The sequence below is a fragment of the Eptatretus burgeri genome, chromosome 2 (genome assembly GCF_056783735.1).
Source record: "Eptatretus burgeri isolate ZD-2024b chromosome 2, Ebu_testis_v1, whole genome shotgun sequence".
Lineage (NCBI taxonomy): Eukaryota > Metazoa > Chordata > Myxini > Myxiniformes > Myxinidae > Eptatretus > Eptatretus burgeri.
The window spans coordinates 144,628,326-144,652,901 of record NC_140962.1 but is presented as its reverse complement, the minus strand read 5'-3'; the positions used below and the strand labels follow the sequence as shown (position 1 = coordinate 144,652,901).

At 46.8% G+C, this 24,576-nt stretch overlaps 1 protein-coding gene and 1 long non-coding RNA gene across 2 annotated transcripts in view; both read right to left on the bottom strand.

Annotated features, from left to right (window-relative positions):
* The window catches only part of LOC147033418 (uncharacterized), an 80,873-nt gene extending 62,865 nt beyond the window's left edge, over positions 1-18,008 (bottom strand). Inside the window, exons 1-2 of the mRNA XM_085854281.1 lie at positions 17,832-18,008; positions 17,483-17,662 (exon numbers count right to left, since the gene is read on the bottom strand). Coding sequence (XP_085710407.1) covers positions 17,483-17,662; positions 17,832-17,996 — 345 coding nt within the window. The 5' untranslated portion in view covers positions 17,997-18,008. The remainder of the gene's footprint in view (positions 1-17,482; positions 17,663-17,831) is intronic.
* Positions 18,009-18,152: 144 nt separating this feature from the next.
* The window catches only part of LOC147033417 (uncharacterized), a 9,162-nt gene continuing 2,738 nt past the window's right edge, over positions 18,153-24,576 (bottom strand). The window contains exons 2-4 of the long non-coding RNA XR_015050599.1: positions 19,383-19,459; positions 19,117-19,248; positions 18,153-18,248 (exon numbers count right to left, since the gene is read on the bottom strand). This is a non-coding gene — a long non-coding RNA (uncharacterized LOC147033417). The remainder of the gene's footprint in view (positions 18,249-19,116; positions 19,249-19,382; positions 19,460-24,576) is intronic.

Here is a 24,576-nt window from a genome sequence, read left to right as displayed (position 1 = left end):
CCTCCCCCCAAACCGACCATATCTCTGCCAAAGAATCCATGTATATTATGAAACTACAATAAAAGCTTTTAGGAAGCAAATATACACCTGCACTGGCAGAGCACACCATACTGACGGGTTCATAGGCGTCTCACCGCAAATGAGTGTATATTGGTAGAAATGGGAATTCAACGTGCAGATGGCAACCTCAACAACCTTGTTCCATTCTACCAGTGAGGATTTTCAATCCATGCTTGTTGTACCTCCAAAGTACTGCTTGGGAGTGAGGGTGATTTGACAAAAGTTTGGATGGGAAACGGATTTCGGCATGTTTTGGATCACCGAAGTTCTCTCCACACCAACCGATGACCGACTGGCACCCATTCCTCTCCACATCACTTCTTCAGTCCGCAACTATAGCTTTGCTTTCGGAAATTTTCATTCAGTATATCTCACAACATTTCATTCTTGTTTCCTATCTGATGATCCACAGATCAGTCGTTTCAGTTTCGCTTTGGGATATTAGTTTCGATTAGTCCATTGCAACTTGTGATGCGACGTGAATGGTGCACCAAAAAATTTGTCAAAAACGATTATTGGAGCAATTGTTTTTTTCGTTTTTCTTCGGGGTCGAAAGTGGCTTAGTGTTTTAAAAGGTCAAAAGGGGACGAAAGGTTTGACGTGTCGAAGGGATCTCAGCAGCACAAAGGGTCGAAGGTGCTAAAGGGGTTGAAAGGCGAAAGGACAAAAGGGATCTAAAGTATGCAAAGACTTGCAAAGTGCCCAGTAGTCTTAAATTGTCCAAAGGGTCTGAAAAAAATCTACAGTTCTCGAAAGGGTCAAATAAGGCGCAGGGTCGGATTAAGACCTTTTGAGGCCCGAAGCACTGAAAAGATTATGGTACCCCCATATATATGTAATCCCCAAAAAAAACTACCAAACCGTAAAATGAAATTTTATTTTTAGAAATGAAACAAAACTTACAGTAAGGTTTATTTACAGGAAACGCGACAGCATCAGTATTACATTGCATAAAAAAGTGTAAAAAAAAAAAATTCCTGTATATGTATTTTTTTTCATTTATTTTGGGGCCCCCTTTTTGTGGGCTCTGGTTCAGCTGCAACATTTGCACCATGGTCCATTGTAAATCCGGCACTGGAAAAAAAACTCTGGATGCACGACCCTTAGCACCGAGATGCCACCTGGGCATATACGGGGGAGTAGCCGGGAAGGGCACTCCCCGCGTTCATAGGGAGCAGGTAGGCCCGGAGACAGCCTCAGGGCCCGGAGGTGCCATCGTTTGAATTCAGCAGACGGAAGTCTCTGCCAGTTGGGCCACGCTGCCCAGCCACGAGATTGTGCAAGGGCACAAGAGAAAATTTGAGGGCCAGGCAAAGGAGCACTAGTTAGTGGGAAGGGTTTAGCATGAGTTAGACCAGCCTCATGGGGCATGAGTAGTTCCTCATGGGGCCCGTGGAATAGTTAGTGGGAATGTTAGGTTAGATTTAGAAATGGATTTGGAGACACGGACAGACATGGAATGTGTCGTGGGGACATAGCTTAGCAGTAGAATTAAATGGAACGTGCACTAGTTTAAGGGATGATGAGGGTCACGAGCTAGTTAGTGGGGATGTAGCTGGCGATGTGAGTAAAATGAAACAAAAATATATGTACAATGAATGAATGTGGGTCAGCGGGCCCGAGTGTGTGAGTGGAGTGAATGTGGAATGCATGGTGCGAACGAATGATTGGGGGGAGGAGTGAATCCCACCAAAGGGACCCTGGGGTCAGTGTAATGTTAGTGGGTTAGTTAAATTTACCAAAAGGAGGTCGTTCTGTTGTTGGTGGTGTACGCGAAGGCACGATACCTTTTGGAAGCGTACAAGAGTTCATTGACCGGCCGGGAGCGTCGCTGTTGAAATAATCGTATTGAGTTGAGGGCATCCCGCGCACCGGACTAGTAGGCCAGAGTAGGCCATGGGTCCAAGGGACCGGGATAGTGTACTGGGCATGGGTAGCCCGTCGGAACTGGGACCCATAGCACCGAGATGCCACATGGACATATACAGGGGAGTAGCCAGGAAGGGCACTCCCAGTGTTCATGGGGAGCAGGTAGGCTCGGAGACAGCCCCAGGGCCCGGGGGTGCCATAGTTTGAGTTCGGCAGACGGAAATCCCTGCCAGTTGAGCCACACTGCCCAGCCACGAGATTGTGCAAGGACACGAGAGAAAATTTGAGGGCCAGGCCCAAATTGATCGGGAATACCAACACAGGCGACGGGAATCATGGTTGCTGGAACCGATAGTTTAAAGTGACAGGCGTGTTGAAAAGCCCCGGGCATAGATTAAAGTTTAATGAATGCGCGGAGAGATAGGAAATGTGTACCCCTTCGCACCAACCATCCCTTCACTCTCTGTAGGCCACTGGGCCCACTTTGGGAAGATTGCTGAACTCTGTCGAGGCTATTTTGAGGCTTTGTTGGGCCTCGAGGCAGGACACAAGTCTCTCCCTTATCCCCCTCCAAAAAGGATCTTAGGGGTTGGGAGTCGGCGAGGTTGACAGGATAGGTTAGCTGGACAGACAATAGGAGGGTTAGGGACAAGCACTTATTAAATAAAATAAATAAATAAAAAAGGGGAAGTCTAAATTTTGTTGTTGCAAACTAAGGGAGTGAGTATGGATAAAGACAGGCAAAGGCGATAGGTTAGGGGGGGGAGACGGTAGGGTAGGTCTGAGCCCATTTCTTGACCGGCCGGCACCACCGCACTCCCGCCACAGAACCTCATGGACCAGACCAGAGGCCAGCCAGCTTCATATGCCGGCCTGTTGTGCTGCATTTGCTGGTCCGCATTTGCCTTGCCTCACTTGCCTGCCTTTGCCTTGACCCCATGCCTGCTTGCCCTTGTTTGCATTGCCCTTGTGTCACCATCTCAACCATGTGCCTGGACCATCCACCTCCAGTGTTTTGCAAGGGCTGCCCTGCAGGCAGCCACTCCACAAGGACTGCGTTTGCACAGCCCATGCATCCATCTGTGTGTGTTTTGCACCAATGACTTTTCCTTCCCACAGATAACAGGTCCTGGGCCATGGTTAGTGCAAATATAAGAAAATGTATATAAGTTTTGCAACCCACCTGTGTGTCTGTCTAGCGCCGGCAATTTAGTTAAGTTGGCCGTGTGAGTCTGATAGTTTAGTTCAGCAGCGCACTAGGTTATTTATTTTTGGGACATGTATACCAATGTCGCACTCAGGGATCCGTAAGTAAAACGTACTGGGGGAAAAAACCTACACCTGCATGGCACACTAAAATTCATGACTTGGGACGAGTCTGTAGAAAGGGGAGGGGGTAGTATTACGAATCTGGAAGCCATTTGCACACAAACAGATGGCAGTCCCTTAGCTTAGTTATTTTGTTAAGTATGTGTTTATAGTTAGAATCCTTCCTTCTGTCTAATGGGAATTTAGTGTGTGCGCTACGAGTTATTTTGTAGTTAGGTTATTATATCTCACCACCTGCCCATCACACTCCATCAGCATCGTTGGCTGCTCGTCCCTTGACTTGCCTTGCCTTGCAAGTTGCCGTGAGACTTGCATCACGGTCCCAGTCCTCGGCTTCCACGAACGTTCCACACGCAAAGGGGCTTCACCACCATCCACCTTCCTCAAACACGCGTGGAGGGGAGGGCGGCTTTCTCGGGGCATGGCCGAAACCATACCCAGGAAGGCTGTGACCAGAGGATCCTGGCCAATTAGAGGCGAACAGCGAGGTGTGCTGACCAAGGCCCCTCCCCACTGAGGGAGGTCCATAAAGTTCCAGAGAAGCTCTGAGGCATTGTTGGTAGAAAAACGGGAGTGATGTGGACGGAAGGTCATTGTCATTGTCGTGGTTGTTATCGTTGTCGTTGGCGTTGGCATGAGGAGTTCTGTGGACCCCGACGATTCACCACGCGAGCTCTGCAACTAACCACGAGTCCCTCACGTGCGACTGGGGATCGGACCGCCGACCTTTATCAGGTGCCGCATCGCGTAGCGCCTTCCATCCGACGACCAGGTACAAGCTGAGCCCTGGTCCCCAGCTTGCCTTTCCCTCCTGAGCTGAGGGACCGAATAAAGACCCCACGGGGTCCATTTATTGTGTGTGTGTGTGTGTGTGTGTGTGTGTGTGTGTGTGTGTGTGTGTGTGTGTGTGTGTGTGTGTGTGTGTGTGTGTGTGTGTGTGTGTGTGTGTGTGTGTGTGTGTGTGTGTGTGTGTGTGTGTGTGTGGCACCAGTCTGATAAATAGAATTCTTAAGTGCTTTTGTTCATTGTAGATTTTCCTGCATATTCGGATAACTCTGCTCTTTGTGCCCCCCCCGCCCCCTGATAAATAAACCCCCAATTGTTCAATGTACCAGCTCGTTGTTTGTCACTTCCTTTCATTGACCCAGCACGGTGCGTATTGAGAACTAGTGAGGCCGTTTGGCCGGTGAGTTGTGTTTGGGACTAGTGCGGCTCTGGTAACTCCTGCTCGGTACGCTGGACCGGAGTCGGTACACGCCACTCGGTTCGGACAGAATCGGCCGAGGGTGTGGTTTCCTCGGTAGCAAGACGGCGTGAGTACTTAGGTAAATTGGAATAGACAAGTGGACCCAACCTTACGCCATCGATATATTGACGACCACGGTCCTTTAAGTGTCCCGTCGACTCCTGAGTTATCTGGGGTGACGACCTTTCAATTCCGGTGTAGGAGACGGCCCAACTGCTCCGTCTGGCGTTCGTCCTCACTACCGAACCCGGCCCACAACAATATCTGTGAGAGATAGATGAGATGGGATATATTCGTGATAGAAAGATGAGATGGGATTTGTCAACGCCAGATAGATGAGATGGAATATATCTGTGACAGACAGATGAGATTTATCGATGATGGATAGATGAGATGGGATAGATCTGTGAAAGACAGATGAGATGGGATTTATCTGCGATAGATAGATGAGATGGGATATTTCTGTGATAGACAGATGAGATGGGATATATCTGTGAGGGAGAAATGAGATGGGATGTATCTACGATAGATAGATAAGATGAGATATATCTGTGAAAGATAGATGAGATGGGATATATCTGTGAAAGATAGATGAGATGGGATATATCTGTGAGAGATAGATGAGATGGGATTTATCTGTGAAAGACAGATGAGATGGGATTTATCTACGATCGATAGATGAGATGGGATTTATCTATGATAGACAGATGAGATGGGATTTATCTATGATAGACAGATGAGATGGGATTTATCTGTGATAGATAGATGAGGTGGGATTTATCTCCGATCGACAGATGAGATGGGATATATCTATGATAGACAGATGAGATGGGATATATCTATGATAGACAGATGAGATGGGATATATCTGTGATAGACAGATGAGATGGGGTTTATCTCCGATCGATCTGTGAAAGATAGATGAGATGGGATATATCTGTGATCAACAGATGAAATGGGATTTATATACGATAGATATATGAGATGGGATTTATCTGCGATAGACAGATGAGATGGGATTTATCTGCGAAAGATAGATGAGATGGGATATATCTGCAATAGATGGATGAGATGGGATATATCTGTGAAAGATAGATGAGATGAGATATATCTGTGAAAGATAGATGAGATGGGATTATCTGTGATAGATAGATCAGAAGGGATTTATCTGTGATAGATAGATGAGATGGGATTTATCTTTGATAGATAGATGAGATGGGATTTATCTGTGATAGATAGATGAGATGGGATTTATCTGTGATAGATAGATGAGATGAGATATATCTGTGATAGATAGATGACATGGGATTTATCTGATAACAGACGAGATGGGATTTATCTGTGCGAGATAGATGAGATTGGATATATTTGTGATAGATAGATGAGATGGGATATATCTGTGATCGATGGATGAGATTTATCTGTGATAGATAGATGAGATGGGATATATCTGTGATAGATGGATGAGATGGGATTTATCTGTGATAGATGGATGAGATTGGATATATTTGTGATAGACAGATGAAATGGGATATGTCTGTGATTGTTAGATGAGATGGGATATTTCTGTGAGAGAGAGATGAGATGGGATTTATCTGTGATGGACAGATGATATGGGATTTATCTGTGATGGATAGATGAGATGGTATTTATCTGTAATAGATAGATGAGATGGGATTTATCTGTGATGGATAGATCAGTATTTCTCTCCAAACATTTTTATAAAGCAACTGATCAAATCCGATGAAGGATGACTTACGAATATAGAAATGTTATATTTGCCATTTGAATTGAAGTTCTGTTCTCACTTTGAAAATAAATGTGCAATATTTGTAAAATAATCATACTTTTCTTCATGAAACCAAATAAAATCCCCAAGCCTGTAATTTGAATATTCCACAACAACTGTGTTGTGATGGTGGTGATTCTCTTGGTCTCATCATTCTTGAGTTTCCCCACCCCACACCCTCTTATTTTTAAAAGTAGTCCGAGAAGGATTAATTCCTTTGGATTTTATTTTCCCAATGAAGCCTTTTGTTCACACACCTGATCAATTTGGGTATGTTGTTGAGCACATTTAATTTTGGCACAGCATTAGTCACTGCATCCAGCATGTGATCAAAAGGTCTGGTGGAAGAAAGATCTGGTGGTCATTCAAAGTGGTGTCGTACTTGTCAAACTCAGGCACAAAGGCCAAAATGGACCGTCCTATTTGGGTTAAGGACCATTTATGATTGATGGCTTCATCAGCAGGAGAAAATAAGCAGCTGCAAGGTGTTAAAACACATCAGAACATGTGGAGGTGAACATGATCTTCAACCACTTGGCATCGGTCATCCCACAAGTTAGATAATGGATGCTTACTTGTTGGCAACTTTCAACAGTCTTCTGTCGGTGATACAGCAGTTGCTGTTCAACATCAAAAAACTTCCAAATCTTGTTATGATTCTCTGAAGTAACTTCATCTATCTATAATTCCAGCAATGTGTGTGTGTGTGTGTGTGTGTGTGTGTGTGTGTGTGTGTGTGTGTGTGTGTGTGTGTGTGTGTGTGTGTGTGTGTGTGTGTGTGTCTGTGTGTGTGTCTGTGACCACTGTTTCTCGACAACCGCTGGTCCGATCTAATTGAAACTTGCCAGGTACATTGCTGGGGACCTGAGGATGTGCCTTTTCAAGGTTTGATATTGTTGGGAATTCGCGCCCGTCGGCGTGCAAGCGGCCACGTAACTCGAATCGCGGGACGTCGCCCACCGGACGGACAATTCTGTCGTGACCCTCTCGGACTAACGCCGGGAACTAGTCACGGGTGGGCCTTTCGACCTCACCACGATCGTGCCAATCGGCCCCCCGCGTGGGATAGGGTTGTTCGCCAAATTCGACCTACCTAAGTACCCACACGGAGGGTAGACTGGGCGATCACACCTCGCCGCAGGTCGACTCCGGACACGGGCCACTTTAAGCGACCCGTTCCATACTATCGGGATAACCGAGCGGTGTTATCGTCAACCTCGACGGTTCCGATTAATTATCGGGCGTATTTAGCCCACTACCAACCCTTTACGTGAAGTAAGATGGAGATTCAATTAAAGAAAAGACGAAGCGAAACGGGAAAAACAGTTCAACATGAGGCACATTTATTCCGCGGCACACGGATAGCACACATACACAATTACAACAATTATGCACCAAAAGCAATTGCAAAAAAACACAACAATGCAGATCTACGACTGACTACGCGAGCACACGGCAACACTTACACAGTTTTACTTTACAGACGGCGCCGACAACACATTTTTTTTTTTTTTTTTTTTTTTTGTATACCTTGGTCGAGGCTCGTATGAGAGCTAACACACAACTCACAGCAAGGAGGCATGAGACAAGAGGGGCGGGAGTGGAAGGGACAAATCATTGGGGAACAGACACAGGTGAACTGTGGAAGGGAGAGGGATGGGGATGGGACGGGGAACATGGCGAGGAGAAGATGGACATTACAGGGACTTTCAGGAAGGAAAGCAGGGGAATTGAAGGAAGTGGGCTTGGGTGGATTAACGGGGTAGAAAAGATCGAGGATTTGGATGGGGGAAGATAAGAGGTGGTGGTGAACAGCTGTTTTGAAAGCCTGGAGGGAAGAATGGGAAAGAATAGAGTGAGGAAGTTTATTCCAAAGGCGGGAAAAAAGAGGAATGAAAGAGTGAAGATGAGCAGTGATTCGTGATTTTGGTAGTTTTACCAGAAGGGGGTTGTTGGCGGACCTTGAGCGCCCTGTGGAAATGTGGTTGGGACAAATCGCAGAGAGAGCAGGGGGGGCAAGGCTGGAGAGGAGTCGGTAGAAGACAGAAAGACCACCGACCAACCTGCGGTGATTGAGTGAGAGGCCCAAAGACTCAGCTTCATTGCGGGAGATGCCAATGATCTTAAAAGCCCTGGTTTCGACAGCGTGAAGTCGAGAAAGGTGGGAGGCAGGAGCACCAGCCCAGAGGGGAGAGCAGTACTCCATCAGGCTACGGACAAAAGCTTTGTAAGTGGTCAGGAGCTCAAGAGGGCCGAGGAAGGACTTTGCACGACGGAGGATTCCCAGTCGGCGACTGGCTTTTGAGGCAAGGTTGGAAATGTGACTTTCCCAGGAAAGGTCATGGCAGATAGTGAGACCCAGAAGCTTGAAAGAAAAGACTTCTTCCAGAGGATTGTTGAGAAAAAGCTCAAAAAGCTCAAACATATACTCAAAAGCAAAAGAAAAGGGCCACCCCCAAATACAAGGGGGCAGACGGGGCCTGGGGCGCGGGACCGGTGGAGCCTACCCATCTTGTGATGAGCCGCAAATGTCGCGGTGGTGCCCTGACTCCGCGCTCCTCCGCGGGTTTCGTTGGCACTGCTTGGAATGGGGTGGGAAGGGGGCCCCCTTTTCGCACTATCCCAATGCGGGGGGAAACAGGGGGGGGTTGTTGATGCTCTGGGGAAATAAGATAGCTGGCTTGCTTGGGTCCCGCGATGAGCGACTCCACTGCGACCTCGACCGCGTTCCCGGCTTCCCCTCTCTGCAACTCCCCGACAGACTCCGAACCCCGACAGACCGACTCTCCTCCAGACCCGTCTTGACTGCTGCTGCCACACTCTGCCGCCGCCACACCTCTCCAACTCGCCCGAGCCCAAAACTCCGACTGCCTCCAACTGCTTCCGACCCAAAACAAAACTGAATTCGCCCCACGCTCGGCGCTTTATAGTACGGCAGGAGAACCCATATGCAAATTTCTGGATCAGGATGAGCTCGGGGGCGGAGCCACGCTCGCCCATTGGATGGAGGAAAAGTGGGCGTGAACCTCCCCTGATCCTCGAATTTGCATATATCGATTCTACTCCGACGCGCCTGGAGGCGGGGCCAAATCGCCCCGCGCTCGCTGATAGGACGGAACAGAAGTGGGCGTGTATCATTCCTGATCCGACTTTTCCTCGGAAAGGCTGCTTTTTGCACCCGCGGCTCAGCGCGCGTCCCGCACGAGGCCAGGACAGCCTGACGCTCAGCGCCCACAAGCGGCGCAGGAACGGCCGCAGAAGGAGAGGCGAAGGTGGTGGAGGGCCTAAAGTGGCGGTCCCTGGCCACGGTGACGCTTGGAATGGCGGTGATGCGATGGTTGCGAGAGCGAGTTGTGAAGGTAAAGGTCGTGGCTGTTGGCGTTGTTGTTGTTGTGAAGCGGCGTTGCGGTTGATGGTTGTTGTGTGATGGCAGTTGAGACGTGGTTGGTTCAAAATGAAGATAGAACAGAAAAACGGCTATCTTAAAGGGTTGCAGCCCGAATGAATCACATTTATTCCCTCTAAACAACGGGTTTGGGGCTAACTACACATGCACTTACAGAGATATCTCACCTACGGGACCTGAATGGTGGTTTGCGAATTTCCTCAACCACAACACTACCCCCTCCCCTTTTTACAGACTCGTCCCGAGTCGTCAAATTCTCGTGTGCCATCATTTGTAGTTCTCCTCTAGTACGTTTTACCTACGGATCCCTGAGTGCGACATTCATGGTATTCGTGTCCCCAAAATAAATAACCTGAGGGCTGAGTAACTAACTAAACAAACCCACTCACACGGACGACTTAAATAAAATTGCCGGCGCTAAGACATACATGCCAGGGGCGCACTCATATGTACAGTACATCTTACCTTAACTTACAAATTTTACACTAAACCATGGCCCAGGATCAATGGACTCTGCAAAAAGAAAGCAGTTAGCAGGGAGCCAGGCTGCTCGCATGCAGTCTCTGGCTCAACAATGCAGGTGACAGGGAACGTGGCCGGCTGCTCACAAGCAGTCCAAGGCCTTCCCTTTTTAAAATGAACCCAGTGAACCACAACGGTGCATGGGCTGCACAAACGCAGTCTCCGTGCCAGCTCAAGTGGCACACGCAATGAGCACAATGGATGGATGGATGGATGGATGGATGGATGAATGGATGGATGGATGAATGGATGGACGCAAACACGGTGCACGGGCTGCCACTGCAGGCCTGTGTTGTGGCTGCCAACAGGACAGTTCTCGCAGCTTGCAAACTGTTGCCTTGATCCTGGCGCACATGGAAATGAACAGGGGGGGGGGGGGCAAAGCAAACTTGAACGGGGGCTGGTGAACAGGGGCAGTGGGCATGGCATGGCAAAGGTGAGCAGGCAAACACAGCCTGCAGAACAAGGCCGCTGCAGGCAAACACAGCCGGCAGATGAAGTGGGCCGGCACAGGCCTTGCAGCAACACAGCCATCAGATGAAGCTGGCCAGCCTTTGCCGTTCAGTGGAGGTTGGTGGAGGGAGTGCGGTGGTGCTGGCCACTCGGAAGGCGGGCTCGGACATACCCTACGGTCTCCCTCCCAACCTATCGCCTTTGCCTGTCACTGTCCATACCCACTCCCTTAATTTGTAAAACCCAATTTTGCCCCAACTTATTTTTTTTTGTTGTTTTTATTTTCTTTTTTACTTCCCCTCTATAATTCGTCCCCTAACCCCCTTTATCGTCCTTGTTCGGCTAACCTATCCTGTCACCTAGCCTACTCCCAACCCCTACGTTCCCTTCCCGGAGGGGAACAAGGGAGAGCTAGCGTCCTGTGTCGAGGCCCAACGAAGCCTCAGAATAGCCTCCCCAGACTTCAGCGATCTTAACACAAAGTGGGTCCAGCGGCCCACAACGAGAGCGAGGGGATGGATGGTGCGGAGGGGTACACTTCCTAATCTACCCTATCCATTTACGAGAACGCGGCGTACGGCACGTGGAGAAGAAAACCAACAACGCCTGTGGGGTTTTCCCGCCTAATTTCCCCGCCTGATGCTTCTGCCTGAATCCCCCCACCACGCTTGGTGTGAAGGGGAGAGGTGGGGCAGCTCGCTCCTGATTGGTGGATGCACAGCGTGAGGCGGTCAGAGTGGGGGCACGCCCCCCCTTCGAGAGCTTTCTGGAAACGCCTCGAAGAGAGGTGGAGCCGAGAACTGGGCGGAGCAAAGGGCGGAGTCGCGCTCCATAAAGGGCGGACGCACGTAGGGTGCGTTCTTCTTTTTCTTCTTCTTCTCCTTCCTCGTGGATCTCACTCCCTCTTCTCTCGTTCTGGTCCTGTGCTCGCAGTTTGGCGGACGGCCTGTCCACGGAGGCACGGACGGGAGACGCGGCAGCGCCGGTGGTGTGGCGGACCTGTGCGTTGGGCGAGGAGTGCCGGAGAGAGCTCGCAGACCGCGAGAGGAGTTGGGGCCAGGCGCGACCACGCCGACGGTCATGGGAGGAGGACTCGACGGCCCAAAGGGAAGTCACCATTTTCTTTTCGGAGTTTTGTATGGATCTTGTGGCGCCGTGTCTTGTAAAGTAGAAACTGCATAAGTACATTCATTAATTATATTCGGTCGTAGTGCTTTCCCTTGCTTTTATTTGCCTGCTTTTGTTCCTATTTGCCTGCTTACGTGTTGTATAATAAAATTGCTTGTTGAACTGTTTCCTGTTTCGTTGCGTCCTTTCCTTTGTTTGAAAGTTCCATCTTGCATCACGTAAGGGATTGGTAGTGGGTGTAGACACCCAATAAATAATCTGAACCGTCGAGGTTGATGATAACTCTGCTCGGTTATCCCTGCAGCACGGACGAGCCGCTTAAGCGGTTCATGTCCGAAGTCGACCTGCGGCGTGGTACAACTCCTCGGTACGCTACCCGTGTGGGTACATAGGTATATCGACATTCGGCGATTCACCCTATTTCGCGTGGGTAGAATGCGGACTGGGTTGTGGTGAGGTTAAACCCCCACCCGTGGCAAGCTCCTTGGCGGTAGTTCTAAGAGGGTCACGACTGAATTGTCCGTTCCGGTGGGCGACACGTCGCGATTCGAGTTACGTGGCCGATCGCACGCCGGACGGGCCAGAATTCATAACAATACACTGTCGAGGCTCGTATGAGTGCTAACACACAGAAATACACGAGGGGGGGCAAGACACGAGGGGGTGGGGGTGGGGGGGAGATGGAAAGAAAAAACAGTGTGGAACAAAGACATGAGGAGATCTGTGGAAGGGAGAGGGGTGGGCCAGGGTACATGGGGTAAACAAGATGGACACTACAGGGACTTTCAGCTCCTTACACGACAGGGACTTTCAGGAAGGAAAGCAGGGAATTTGAAGAAGGTGGATTTGGGATGGATGAGCGGGGGTAGAAAAGATCGTGGTTTTGGATGGGGGAAAGTAAAGATGGTGGTGAACAGCTGTTTTGAAGACCTGGAGGGAAGAGTGGGATTGAACAGAGTGTGGGAGTTTTTCAAAGGCAGGAAAAAAAGGAGGAATGAAAGAGTGAAGGTGAGCAGTGATTCTTGATTTTGGTAATTTTACCAGAAGGGGGTTGCTGGCGGACCTGGAGCGCCCCCTGGAAATGTGAAGTGGAACATATCTCAGAAAGAGTAGGGGAGGTCAGGCCATAGAGGAGACGGTAGAAGAAAGAACGACCAACGACCTGCCTGCAGTGAGACAGCGAGAGACCAAAAGACTCAGCGTCATCACGGGAGATACCAATGATCCTAATTGCCTGAGTTTCTTCAGCGTGAAGCCAAGAAAGGTGAGAGGCGGGAGCACCAGCCCAGAGGGTGGAGCAGTACTCCATCAGGTTGTGGATGAAAGCTTTGTATCCGGTCAGGAGTTCAGGTGTGCCAAGGAAGGACTTTACACGACAGAGGATTCCCAGTCGTCAACTGGCTTTGGAGACCAGCTTTGAAATGTGGCTTTCCCTGGAAAGATCATGACAGAAGGTGGGACCCAGAAGCTTGAATGAAAGGACTTCTTCCAATGGATTGTTGAGAAATTAGATGGGGGGGGGCAGGGGGCGGGTTCCAAACAGTCCTTTCGGAGAGACAAAGTGAGAGTGTGAGATTTGTCCGGATTGAAAGACATGCTCCATGTGTTGGACCAGTTTGTGATTTTTATCCAGATATGCAGAGAGCGAAGAAGCTGCTGCTAGCCAATCTGAGGGATGACACATGGTACGGCAGAGGGTGGAGTCATCAGCAAAGAGATAAAGAGGATTTGCCAGAGTCGGAGAGATCATTGATGAAAACCAGAAAAAGAACAGGGCCCAGAACGCCACCTTGAGGCACTCCAGCTTGGACAGGAAGAGGGGATGAGAACTCAATTTAGGGGCACAAGTTGGCTGTGATGGGAGAGGAAGTATGTAAGCCATGAGTGGAGATATCCTTCAATACCATTGGAAGAAACTTTGGTGAGCAGGGCAGGGTGCCAGACCGAATCAAAGGCACATGATATGTCTCGGGATATGGCTCTGACTTCATGTATGGTATTGAGGATCTCAATCCATTATTGGGAGAGCAGAAGCAGCGTATCCAGGGTAGAGTGACCTGGTCTGAAACCAAATTGATGATTCGAAATCAAGCCAGTGGAGAAGAGGAAGGATTTATTGTCTGAAGCGATAATGGATTCCATAAACTTGCTGATAATTGGGAGAAGGTTGCTTGGTCTGTCATTGTAGGGATCTGTTTTTGCACCTTTGTTATGCAGAGTGGAAATGTTTGCTGATTTTGAAACAGATGGCATATGACATTGAGCAAATGAGAGGGTGAATAAAACAGAAAGAGGATGAGCAAGAGCAGAGGAGCAAGAGCAGAGGAGCAAGTTTTTAGGACATGTGGGCTGATGCTGTCTGGACCAGTTGCAGAATCTGAGTCGAGGTTTGACAGCAAGCTCTCCACCTTGTCAGGAGAAAAGGACACAGAGTCCAGGAACAGCTGAGTGTGATGGGGTAAGGTGGGTACAGAAAGCGATGGGTTTGGGACACAAGATTTAGAAGCAAATTCAGAGTTTAGGCATTCAGGCTTTTCAGGTAAGGGAGGGGATGGAGGGGGAACATTCACCAGAAACAGATTTAACCAGAAGGGCACTCAAGAGAGCGCATACCTCCATCCTGTAATGCCTGATCCACGAGAACATATCGGCCCCACTACATTTTGTAAATATCATACTATATATCGTTTTTTGAGCCCCATCTCTCAATGGTGAAGAATCACGTTTCAAAAACTTCTCATTGTCGGATCCGGATTTTCACAAAAATCGAAACAATTTGTCGGGGTAACACACCCAACATGCCCACCAAGTTTAATCCGAATACATGCATAACATTTTGAGATATAGTGCTATATATCCCTTTTGCCCGCATCTCTCAATGGTGAGAAATCACAAAAACAAGTGAAATCCTTCAATACAGCGCATGTGGTGAAGCAAATGAGTACACTAATGTTAAAATATGCAATTTATGCTTTTTCAGTTGAAAAACAATTCAAAAGCGTACTTAACATTTTAAATGTAAAAATATTGTTATTATTGTGATAAGCACCTTTATATATAACAGAAAGAATGAAATCGTTCGATACAGCATGGCAGGGGACCGAAAAGAATGATAGTATAAGAAGAACTTAGCTTTCAGCATTCGGCGATCGGCGCGAAATGCGATGGTGGGCGGAAGTGACGTCTTTTGACGTGAAATAGGATGGTGGGCGGAAATGACGTCTTTCGTTCGTTCGTACATGAGGGACGCGTTTATTCGTTTTTTTTCCGTCAAGCAATAAATAAAATGGTTTTCACCTATATAACACATTAGTTTCACAAATTTCCATTGAAATACTCGGGTATTTCGGTCAATTGTCACCATTTCCATCGAGGTTATGCACTGTATCTACCGGACGGCCGTCATTGGCTGTCTTGAGGCACGTGGGGGGGGGGGAGACACGGGAGACGTCGGAGACGTGGGAGACGCTGGCGGGGACAATTCAAACTCGGTGCAATTGTATACAGCGCACACACTGTAAAAATTCTCATAGTCGTGTCCGGATCCGGATCTTCACCAAAATCTAAACAGTTTGTCCTTGAATCTGTCCACAAAATTTCATCTGGATCAGCGTCCACAACTTTTTGTGAGAGACATCAGCGTTCACAACGGAGAGAGAGAGAGTGAGAAAGAGAAAGGGCGAGAGAGAGAGAGAGAGAGAGAGAGAGAGAGAGAGAGAGAGAGAGAGAGAGAGAGAGAGAGAGAGAGAGAGAGAGAGAGAGAGCGTGGGAGGGAGAGAGAGAGGGAGCGAGAGAGTGAGAGAGGGAGAGAGAGTGGGGGAGAGAGAGAGAGGGGGAGAGAGGAAAGGGGGGGGGAGAGGGAGTGAAGAGAGAGAGAGGGGGGGGAGAGGGAGAATTTGAAATCCGTTTATTGATCCACAAAAACAAAAACATTGGAAACTACAAGGGCACTTGGGAGAGCCCAAAACTCCTCCGTGTTATGCCAGATCCACGAGAACATATCTGGCCCAATACATTTGTGAGGTATCGTGCTATATCTCGTTTTTGAGCCCAATCTCTCAATGGTGAAGAATCACTGAAATAATGAGCCTGGTGTAGGCTTCGTGGTTAGTGTGGCAGCTTGGGATCCTGGGATCCTGAGTTCAAACCCCGTTGGCCACTGAATTAATACACCAGGGGGTTGACTCAGCCTGTCATCCTTCCGAGGTCGGCGAAATGAGTACCAGTGTGTACTGGTAGAGGAGCACTGCATCAGCGACACAGTCACGCTTCCAACAAATGGGAGCTACCATACGCAAGAAGAAGAAGACTGAAATAATTCTCGTCGTCGGATCAGGATCCGGATCTTCATCAAAATATAATCAGTTAGTCCTTGTCAAACACCAAATGTGTCCAGCAAATTTCATCTGGATCCGTTCACAACTTTTTGAGATGTCCTCTATGCAGACAGACAAAAGAGAACCTTATGTCCTCTATACAGACAAACAAACAAAGACAGAAAGGGGTGAAAACATAACCTCCTTCACTTTTTGTGGCAGAGGTAGCAAAATGACAGTTAAGACGTGACAAAAACAACCGGAAAACTTATCTTTGAGAAAGTCAGCAGAGACCCTGAAGCAGAACTGCCACCGTCGCTCAAGAACCGGAACGGAAATCGTTTGGAAATATATTCAAGACCACACAGCTGCACAATTGAGCACCCCTTCTATCCCTCAATCAATAAACTTCAGGAATTTATGAAGGTACCTCACTCAATAATAAAATGGGATAAATTGTGATTGAAGGTGCAAAGTACACATAGAATTCCACAAATTACAATAAACACCAGTATTAGACACTAATGTCCACAAACTAACGCTGGAAGACAGGGTGCCTGATTTCAGGTCCATCCGAGGGACCAAAAAACACGTTGATGAATCACGCTGCCCCTGAGACATCAGAATGAAAGTTTGCAACTGGACTGAGATTCAAACTCGGGCTCGATGGCTCAGAGACAAGTGCGCAAACCTCTTGATCCCACATCATCCCGCCAGCTTTTCACAACACTGTCGATGTCTTTTTGATTATATTTTTTAAAATAGCCCGAGAAGGATTCATTCCTAGTTATGTTATATTGCCGACGAAGTCTTTCAATCACGCACGTGATCAATTTGAGGAGGATGATTGAGCGCATTTCATTTGGACACAGCGTTAGTCGCTGTCGGCAGCATGTCATTGAAAGTTCTAGTGGTCATTCAAGGGCGTGACAATACTTTACAAGCTCGATCAGACCCAAAGGATAAAGTTGACCATCCTATGAGTGATAAGTACCGTTTTGGATTGAAGGCTTCATCAGCATCAAAATATCATGAGGAATCTGAAACTTGTGAAAATTGATAAAATTACACTTTGGAAAAATATTTTTTTATAAAAGATAGTCCAATTATAAATGTAGTTCAAGTCATGAAAGATACACGGCCAAAATAAATGGAACACACTGATGTGAGGCTGGTTCAAGACTTAATTTAGTGCTTCATTTTCAAGCACCACTTATCCCCCCCACTAGTAATCTTCCATTTGTAAATTTCTCATGAGCAGCATGACCTGCAAAGTGTTAAAATCCATCAGAACATGCGGAGGTGAACATGATCTTCCCCCTCTTGTCATCTGTAGTCCCACATGTTTGATAATGATTGCTTACTTGTTTGCAGTGATTCTGTTCCTGCTCCTCATGCTGTTGTCGCTGCTCCTGGAGCTGATTGTCCACTTCTGACAGCTTCCTCACAATGTTTGTCAGACTCTTTGAAAGTCCCTCATATCCCGATGTCATCAATTCTATTTGTTTGTCATTGACTTTCAGAAGTTGTGAAAGCAAATCGATCTGTGTGGAAGAAAAATTGTGCTCATGAAGAAGCAGAAATAGCATCAAGAAGAAACACCACCAAAGATAATAATTTACACATACAAGCATAGACCATGATAATGAGTGAATTAATCACTCATACAGAAGGGTGTACAAAGAAGAAGAAATACCATGTAAGGGTTCCTACCTGTTTTCTCAATTTTAGTTCATATTCATTTTGCAGTCGGTGTCTGCGCTGCAGGTTTCCCTCCATGAACAGACATTCGAGGTCCACTTCTTTAATGCTGTTCATGTGTGCCCCGTATAGAGAACACAAGTCCTCATAGCGCTCGTCTTTTTTTATCATCCCCATCAGGAGGAACTTAATCTGCAAGTCAGATCGATAAGCATGTCAGGCAGCACAGGTCGAGGATAAGAACACAGCATGCGGGAGGGTAAGTGTATGGATTGTGTGACATGATAGATATTATCAACCAAAGGAAAGACTATACTGTACTGCGAGTTCATCTCAGAAAGTACTTGCCTGTTGGTGAAACTTCTCATTATTCTGCTGCATCTGCTCTAAATGCTGAATCCTTTGAGACATCATTATCATTTTCTTGTTCTGGTTGGGAAAAAAAAACTCACGACTCTATTGATCATGTATTTCAACACGTGGTGTCAGTTCATCGATTTGCAAAAGTCAAACCATGTAGAAAACTAAAACAGCACTCGGTGGAGTGCATACCTACAGTATGTGAGGCCGAACAACTTACGTTTTGTATGCCACTGATAGGCCGGATCCGAATCTGGACCTTAAGAACAAGCCGATTAGATTTTGGTTCTCAACTAACCAATTCAACCACCGAGTTGTGTCATAACCTGTACATAACTTTTTGACATACTGTATCATGCTGTATATCGTTTTGGGCCCCATTGTGACCCCAACAGTAAGAAATCACTTTGAAAGAATTTTTTAAAATTATCGTATCTGGATCAGAACCTTCACCAAAATGAAAACGATTCTTCCTTGTCGCACACCCGTCCACCAAGTTTCGTCCAAATCCATCCACAGCTTTTTGAGACATTGTGCTATAATATAATTTTTGTACCAATCTCTCAATCGTGAAGAATCACTTAAAAAATTCTAGGATCCGGATTCTGATCAGGATCTTCAGCAAAGTGTAATGAATTCCTCCTGGCACGTACCCAACCTTTCCACCAAATTTTGGCCAAATCCGTCCCAACTTTTTGAGATATCCTGCTCACAGTTAAACAAATGGAAAACAGACAAAGACGGGAGTGAAAGCATAACCTCCATCCACCTTCCATGGCAGAGGTAACAAGCTTCTCTGAGTTCTGTATGAATTATTTGTTCAGTGATTGCAGGTATTTCGAGAACAGCTATGTCATGTTTGTTCAGTTATGTCAAGTTGAGCAAGAATTGGTATCAAAACCAAAGTTAATGTGATTGAACACCAAAAGCCAGATACCGTTTTAATGTCTTCCTCCTTTTGTTGCTGCTCCTCAGGAATGTTTTGTGATTCCTGTACCACCTGTACCACCTGTACCTCATTTTCAAGAAACTTCGAGACACATCCCTTTTCCTCAGTTTTTGCTGATTTCTATGGGGAAGATTAAAAAAAGAAATCAACAGGTGTTTAGAAATTTGCAAAGAATGTAGTTGTGGTGTCCGTTTCTCAAGAGTGTTGCTTTCCCTTGACATGGTGTTGGGGAGACATGATTTTGTGTATTTTACCTGAAGCTTTCTGAGAAGCTTTTTGAACCAGTTTTTCTTTCTTGCGCAGAATTTCGCCATTTCTGATCAAGTCAATCCTGTTGAAATAGAGAGAAAGTTGGGATCAGGGGAATAGATGAGGGACAAAGGAGGGAAATTGTCACCTTCACATGGTTTCATCAATGGTATTCACTTTGAATAAGTGAAGATTTTAACGGCTGTTTTGACAGATGCCATATCTCCATTGACACACAGGTGTGTTCATTATTAAAGAGAAACCAAGTGGAATTTTTTTTCTTCTGAAAACCATTGAAAATCATTAATTATGGTCTGATTTGAAGGGGGTGGGGACATTGAATTTATTTCTTTTTGCCAATCACAAAGTGCAGAAAATAGCCCAAGAGTGTCGATTGTCGATTTTCGCAGTGATGTCACAAACTGAACCCGCATTGATCCAAACGGTGGCTTACAGAGAGAAACAGTGCATTTTGAGATTGGATTCTGATCCTAATTCCACCGTCATTAGCGACTCTGAAGGTTCTCAGGATGTTGAAACTGATAAGTGGGATTTTGAAGAAACTATTGGAGACAAAATTAACGTTAGAAACGCTTTCGGGAGAACCATGGAGCCATATCATTTTGAGACTGATGCGAATGATTCAGATGAACACCAGAGACCCCTTCCCCCTCGGTTGAGATGCTCCAGCAGAAACACGGCATAGAAAAGGCAGCACAGACATGGCATGACACCGCACAGGCACACTCAGACACCGCCTACAAAATGGGTGATGAATGCTTTGTTCCACCGTCGCGGGCTGACCAGGTGTCCTGTATGTTACAGGGTCGGCCTGTTTCATACTTTCCCGGGACACCATTTGTGTCTGTGGTCATTTTGTGTGTCAATGGAGGGGATAGGAGGTTTGGGAGGAGGAAAACGTGAGGAAGAGGAAGGAAGATGTGTCGTGTTATGTCCCAGTGGAGGGATTGGGGTTTGGGAGGAAATGAGCGTGAAAGGATGGGAAGGGAAAGCAGATGTGTCGTGCTCTTAAGGTGCTGTGTCTTGTCATGGCCCACCGTCGAGGTGGGTGGTGACGAGATGAGATTGGTTGCTGGCAGGTCAACACAGGTGTTTGATTCACCATTCAAATCTCCCATGTACATGTAGCAGTAGCTTCAGTGGAGATGCTATTACAGTTTCGAGCGACGGCTGTTTCTTCCGAATAATAGTGGTGCTGGCATCCTCTTTCAATCGTGGAAGATAACCACAAGATCGAGCCATCTCTGCTGTTCAATCAAAGATAAGTTAGCTGAACGTGTGGATGGTGTGTTTGAAGTTGTCGTTCTCCATGATCAATCACGCACAGAACCCAGAACACGACTCATCCCAACCAAGTTCCGCCACATCCCATTATCTGACATGGTGAAGGATGATGGTGTAAAGCTCACTATTCCCCCATTCAAGCATCAAACGAATGACTCGTTTCTCTCCATTGTGCATGTTGCACTACGTATACGAGGTGATATGTTATCACATCCGAAGCCTGATGGAATTGAAGTCAGTGAGGACAGAGCAATAGATATATGTGACAGACAGTCTGTACATGTTCCTCAACTTACTGTTGGGTGGACAGCAACTCTTAGAGAATAAAGTGAACAGTGATGGTGATTACAAGCATGATTCACTCCACCAAACCAGAATACTTAGCATTGCTCAAGATCATATGTATGCTGCTCACGGAGACAAAATTCATACCCTAAAACACATTGGAATTGGAAGTACTCTTCACCAAGCAACACGTTTGAAGGAGCAAGTTGACATGTTTCATCAAGATGGCCACGTGATGAGTTGCCATGATGTTATCAGGCTGGACACGGCACTATCTGAAAAAAACACCAACAACCATGGATGACAATGGCTCGGTCGTGCCTCCCAACTTGGTCGAAGGACGTTTTGTTCATTTTTCAACTGACAATGTGGACACAAATGAAGCCACTTTGGATGGAAAAGGAACTTTTCATGCTACCCAGGTTGCAGCATGGCAGAGAGGCCCACCCAAAGTTAATCTACTTGATGGTATCAAGTTCTCCAATACAGGAACACTGCACATCCCAGATGCTATGAACGACATAATGCCAGCACCTAACAGTGGAACCACTGAAGGCCCATACAATGATGAGATTACACCTGGTTGGTTTACACACTCGATGGACGAATGCCCGTCAGCAAAGAAAGCCCATACGATGACATGGCATTCACAATGACGCGATCATCTCAGGAACCAATGCCTTCTTGGACTTTCTTCAATCAAAAGGCAAGCACGGTCAATCCAGAGCAAACATCAGTGGGGTACATTCCCATAATCCAGGCTCCTGCACATGACATTGATACGCTGAACACTGTCGTCAGGCGAGCGTTGCATGTAGCTCAATTGATGGAACAGCAACATCTTGTTTTCACAGTGGATGAGGGCCTATATCCGAAGTTTATGGTACTCAAGTGGTCTGTTGACTAATACAAGGATGTGGATGCACCAAGGGATGCCTGAGTAAGCTCTGTAGTTGCAGGAAAATGCACTTACCATGCATTGAAGCTTGCAAATGCCACAAGCGTGCCGCCGAATGTCGGAACATTCTACCTGATGGTACAGAAACTAAGTCCTCCACACACACGTAGTAATGTAACAATACAATATAATTGTGGACATATAAAAGTTTATATTTTGTGATGTTACATACTTATATTTCTGTAATGTTTGATAGCCAAACCAAAATCCGTTACAACCCAACCAGAATCAATGCCACCCATCTGGAAAAGCATATAATTTGATCATAAGAGCTTGTGCTGAGGACCATGCTCCACCGGTTGGTCAAGTGCTGGAAACCTCTGACCACACTCTTACTAGGCATCTGATCAAGTAATAATTATATAAGTAAACCAGAACATTTGCAGTTTTAATCAATGTTATCAGTTAAGTCTTTTCACCTGTCTAGTCTGTGTTTAACTTAAATTTTCAACTTTATATTCACATATCGGATCAAAGGTCTATTTTAAAATATGACAAGGTCAATTGAACATTGAGTTCCAAAAGGCACTGAAATTTTAAGAATGCCATTATACAGGCACATGATCGTTCTCAGTTAGATCATAAAGTATGATTTAGAATGTTGATGTTATATCTAGTTATTTTGTAAAAGAAAAGGGAGTCGTCATGATTGTTATTTTCACCGTCTCATGTCATGTTTGCAAGACACAATAAAGAGAACCTCATTTTGTAGTGGACTTCCTCCATGCTGGATTCTGTGTTTAATGTGGTGCATGTTTTGAAGCATTACAGCCTGTAACAGGCTTTAATGAACATTATAGGATATGTATCATGCATGTGTTGATATTTGATTTAAGCAGTTTGTACATTAACAAAGTCTTGCCAGCCGTTTCTGCTTTATTGATATGCAAAAATTCAGTTATGATTTCCCATTCATTATGAAACTAATTTGGTAACTGCACCCCTCTTCTTCATTGATCATTGATGAAATATAACTATAGCTGTATTCATTTACAGTAAGTATATCCCACATCTGAACCATGATATTATGATAAAGTTGTCACTCATTTAAAGTAAGTCAGTGATAAAATTTGCCCTAATGTGGTGGCCATCTTGATTTCTTAGCATATTGGGGTCTAAATAATGGTCTCAATGGATTCCTTGCACCTAAAAAAAAAATTTGTTTTATTTATGTTCTTACCATGTTTGGCACCAAAAATATGAAAAAAATGAATTTTTCATGTATTGGTGACGGCCATTTTTGATTTATCAAGTTTATGGGTTAACCCTTGAAAATGCAGCCGGACAAACTTCCTGGTTCGATTTTGAACATATTGTTACGAATCTGCGCCCGCCGGCGTGCGGACAGCCGCTTTAGCCAATGGCGGCCGTCTCACCCACCGAACGGAAAATTCAGTCGCGACTTTCCAGAACAACGCCGAAAACCAGTCACGGGTGTGCTCCAAGCGCACACCACGGCCTCGTCAATATTCTACCCGTGCGCGACAGGGTCAATCGCCGAATTGTCGATATACCGAATTATTCGCGCGGGCAGCCGACCGAGAGACCGTACCTCAGCAAGGTCTGCTTGGACACGAACTGCTTAAGCGGTTTGTTCCGTCCTGGGATAACCGAGCGGGTTATTATCGCGAGACCTCGCTGGACCCGGTTCTTTTATCGGCTATCAACAAGCCCGCTATTATTCCAAAGGCAAGATGGTAGTTGAATTGGGGAAAGAGGACACAATGAATGGGTGACATTCAGACAAGCACATTTGTTATTTACACACGTACACAGTTATGCAGTCATGCAATCGAGCAATGAATTGGCGGGAAGGGACAAGACGCGAGCAAGACAAAGCACTACAATCACCTATTATTTATCATTCACAAGCACTTAACAACAGTTCCACTTAACGGGACACGGCGCCACAACTTTCAGACAAATAAAAGCAAGGAAAAGACCCCCTCAAAGACAAGGGGGTCAGACTGGGCCCGTAGGCCTTTATAACGTGGAGCTTGGCGGACCGAAGGAGTTCCACGAGACCGTTGCAGGTTACCTCCACCCTCGTGGTGCCTCGATGGGGCGACCCGCGACGTCCCGTCCCCATGGCAGCTAGCGTAGCCACGGTTGAGCCCAGGCCTTGCCAAGCGGCCGGGTGATTCGGGCCTCAGCCGGCTACGCGTTGAGAGGAATGAACGGGTCTTGATGCTCTTCCAAAGTTGATGCTCTTTCTAAGAACCCGTCCGTTCCTCAGCGATGCTCGGACTGTCCCGAAGCCCGATCACCTCAGACCATTTGGCACTGGTTGGCGAGCTCTCTCCGGCTCTCTCCACATGAACGCGCAGGTCTGCGCGGCACAGCAGGTTTGGCCATGCTCTTAGCTCGCGTGTCCTCCACTCTCCTGGACTGCTACCCCCGACTGTGTTCTCCAGACTCCAGACTTCACCGACTTACGACCGCGAACTGGCGCTTCGCTCGGCCTTTTATAGGGCTCGAGAGACGAGATCTGACCTCCGCTCTTCGACCTTCGACCCCCACAGGCCCCGCCCCTTTCTGTCTTTTGATCCGAATTCCGAGGTGAAGCTTCCATAGAGCGGACGTGCGCGAGATCACCAAACTTGCTCGGAGAGCAGACGTGCGCGAGATCACCAAACTTGCTTGGTGAGCAG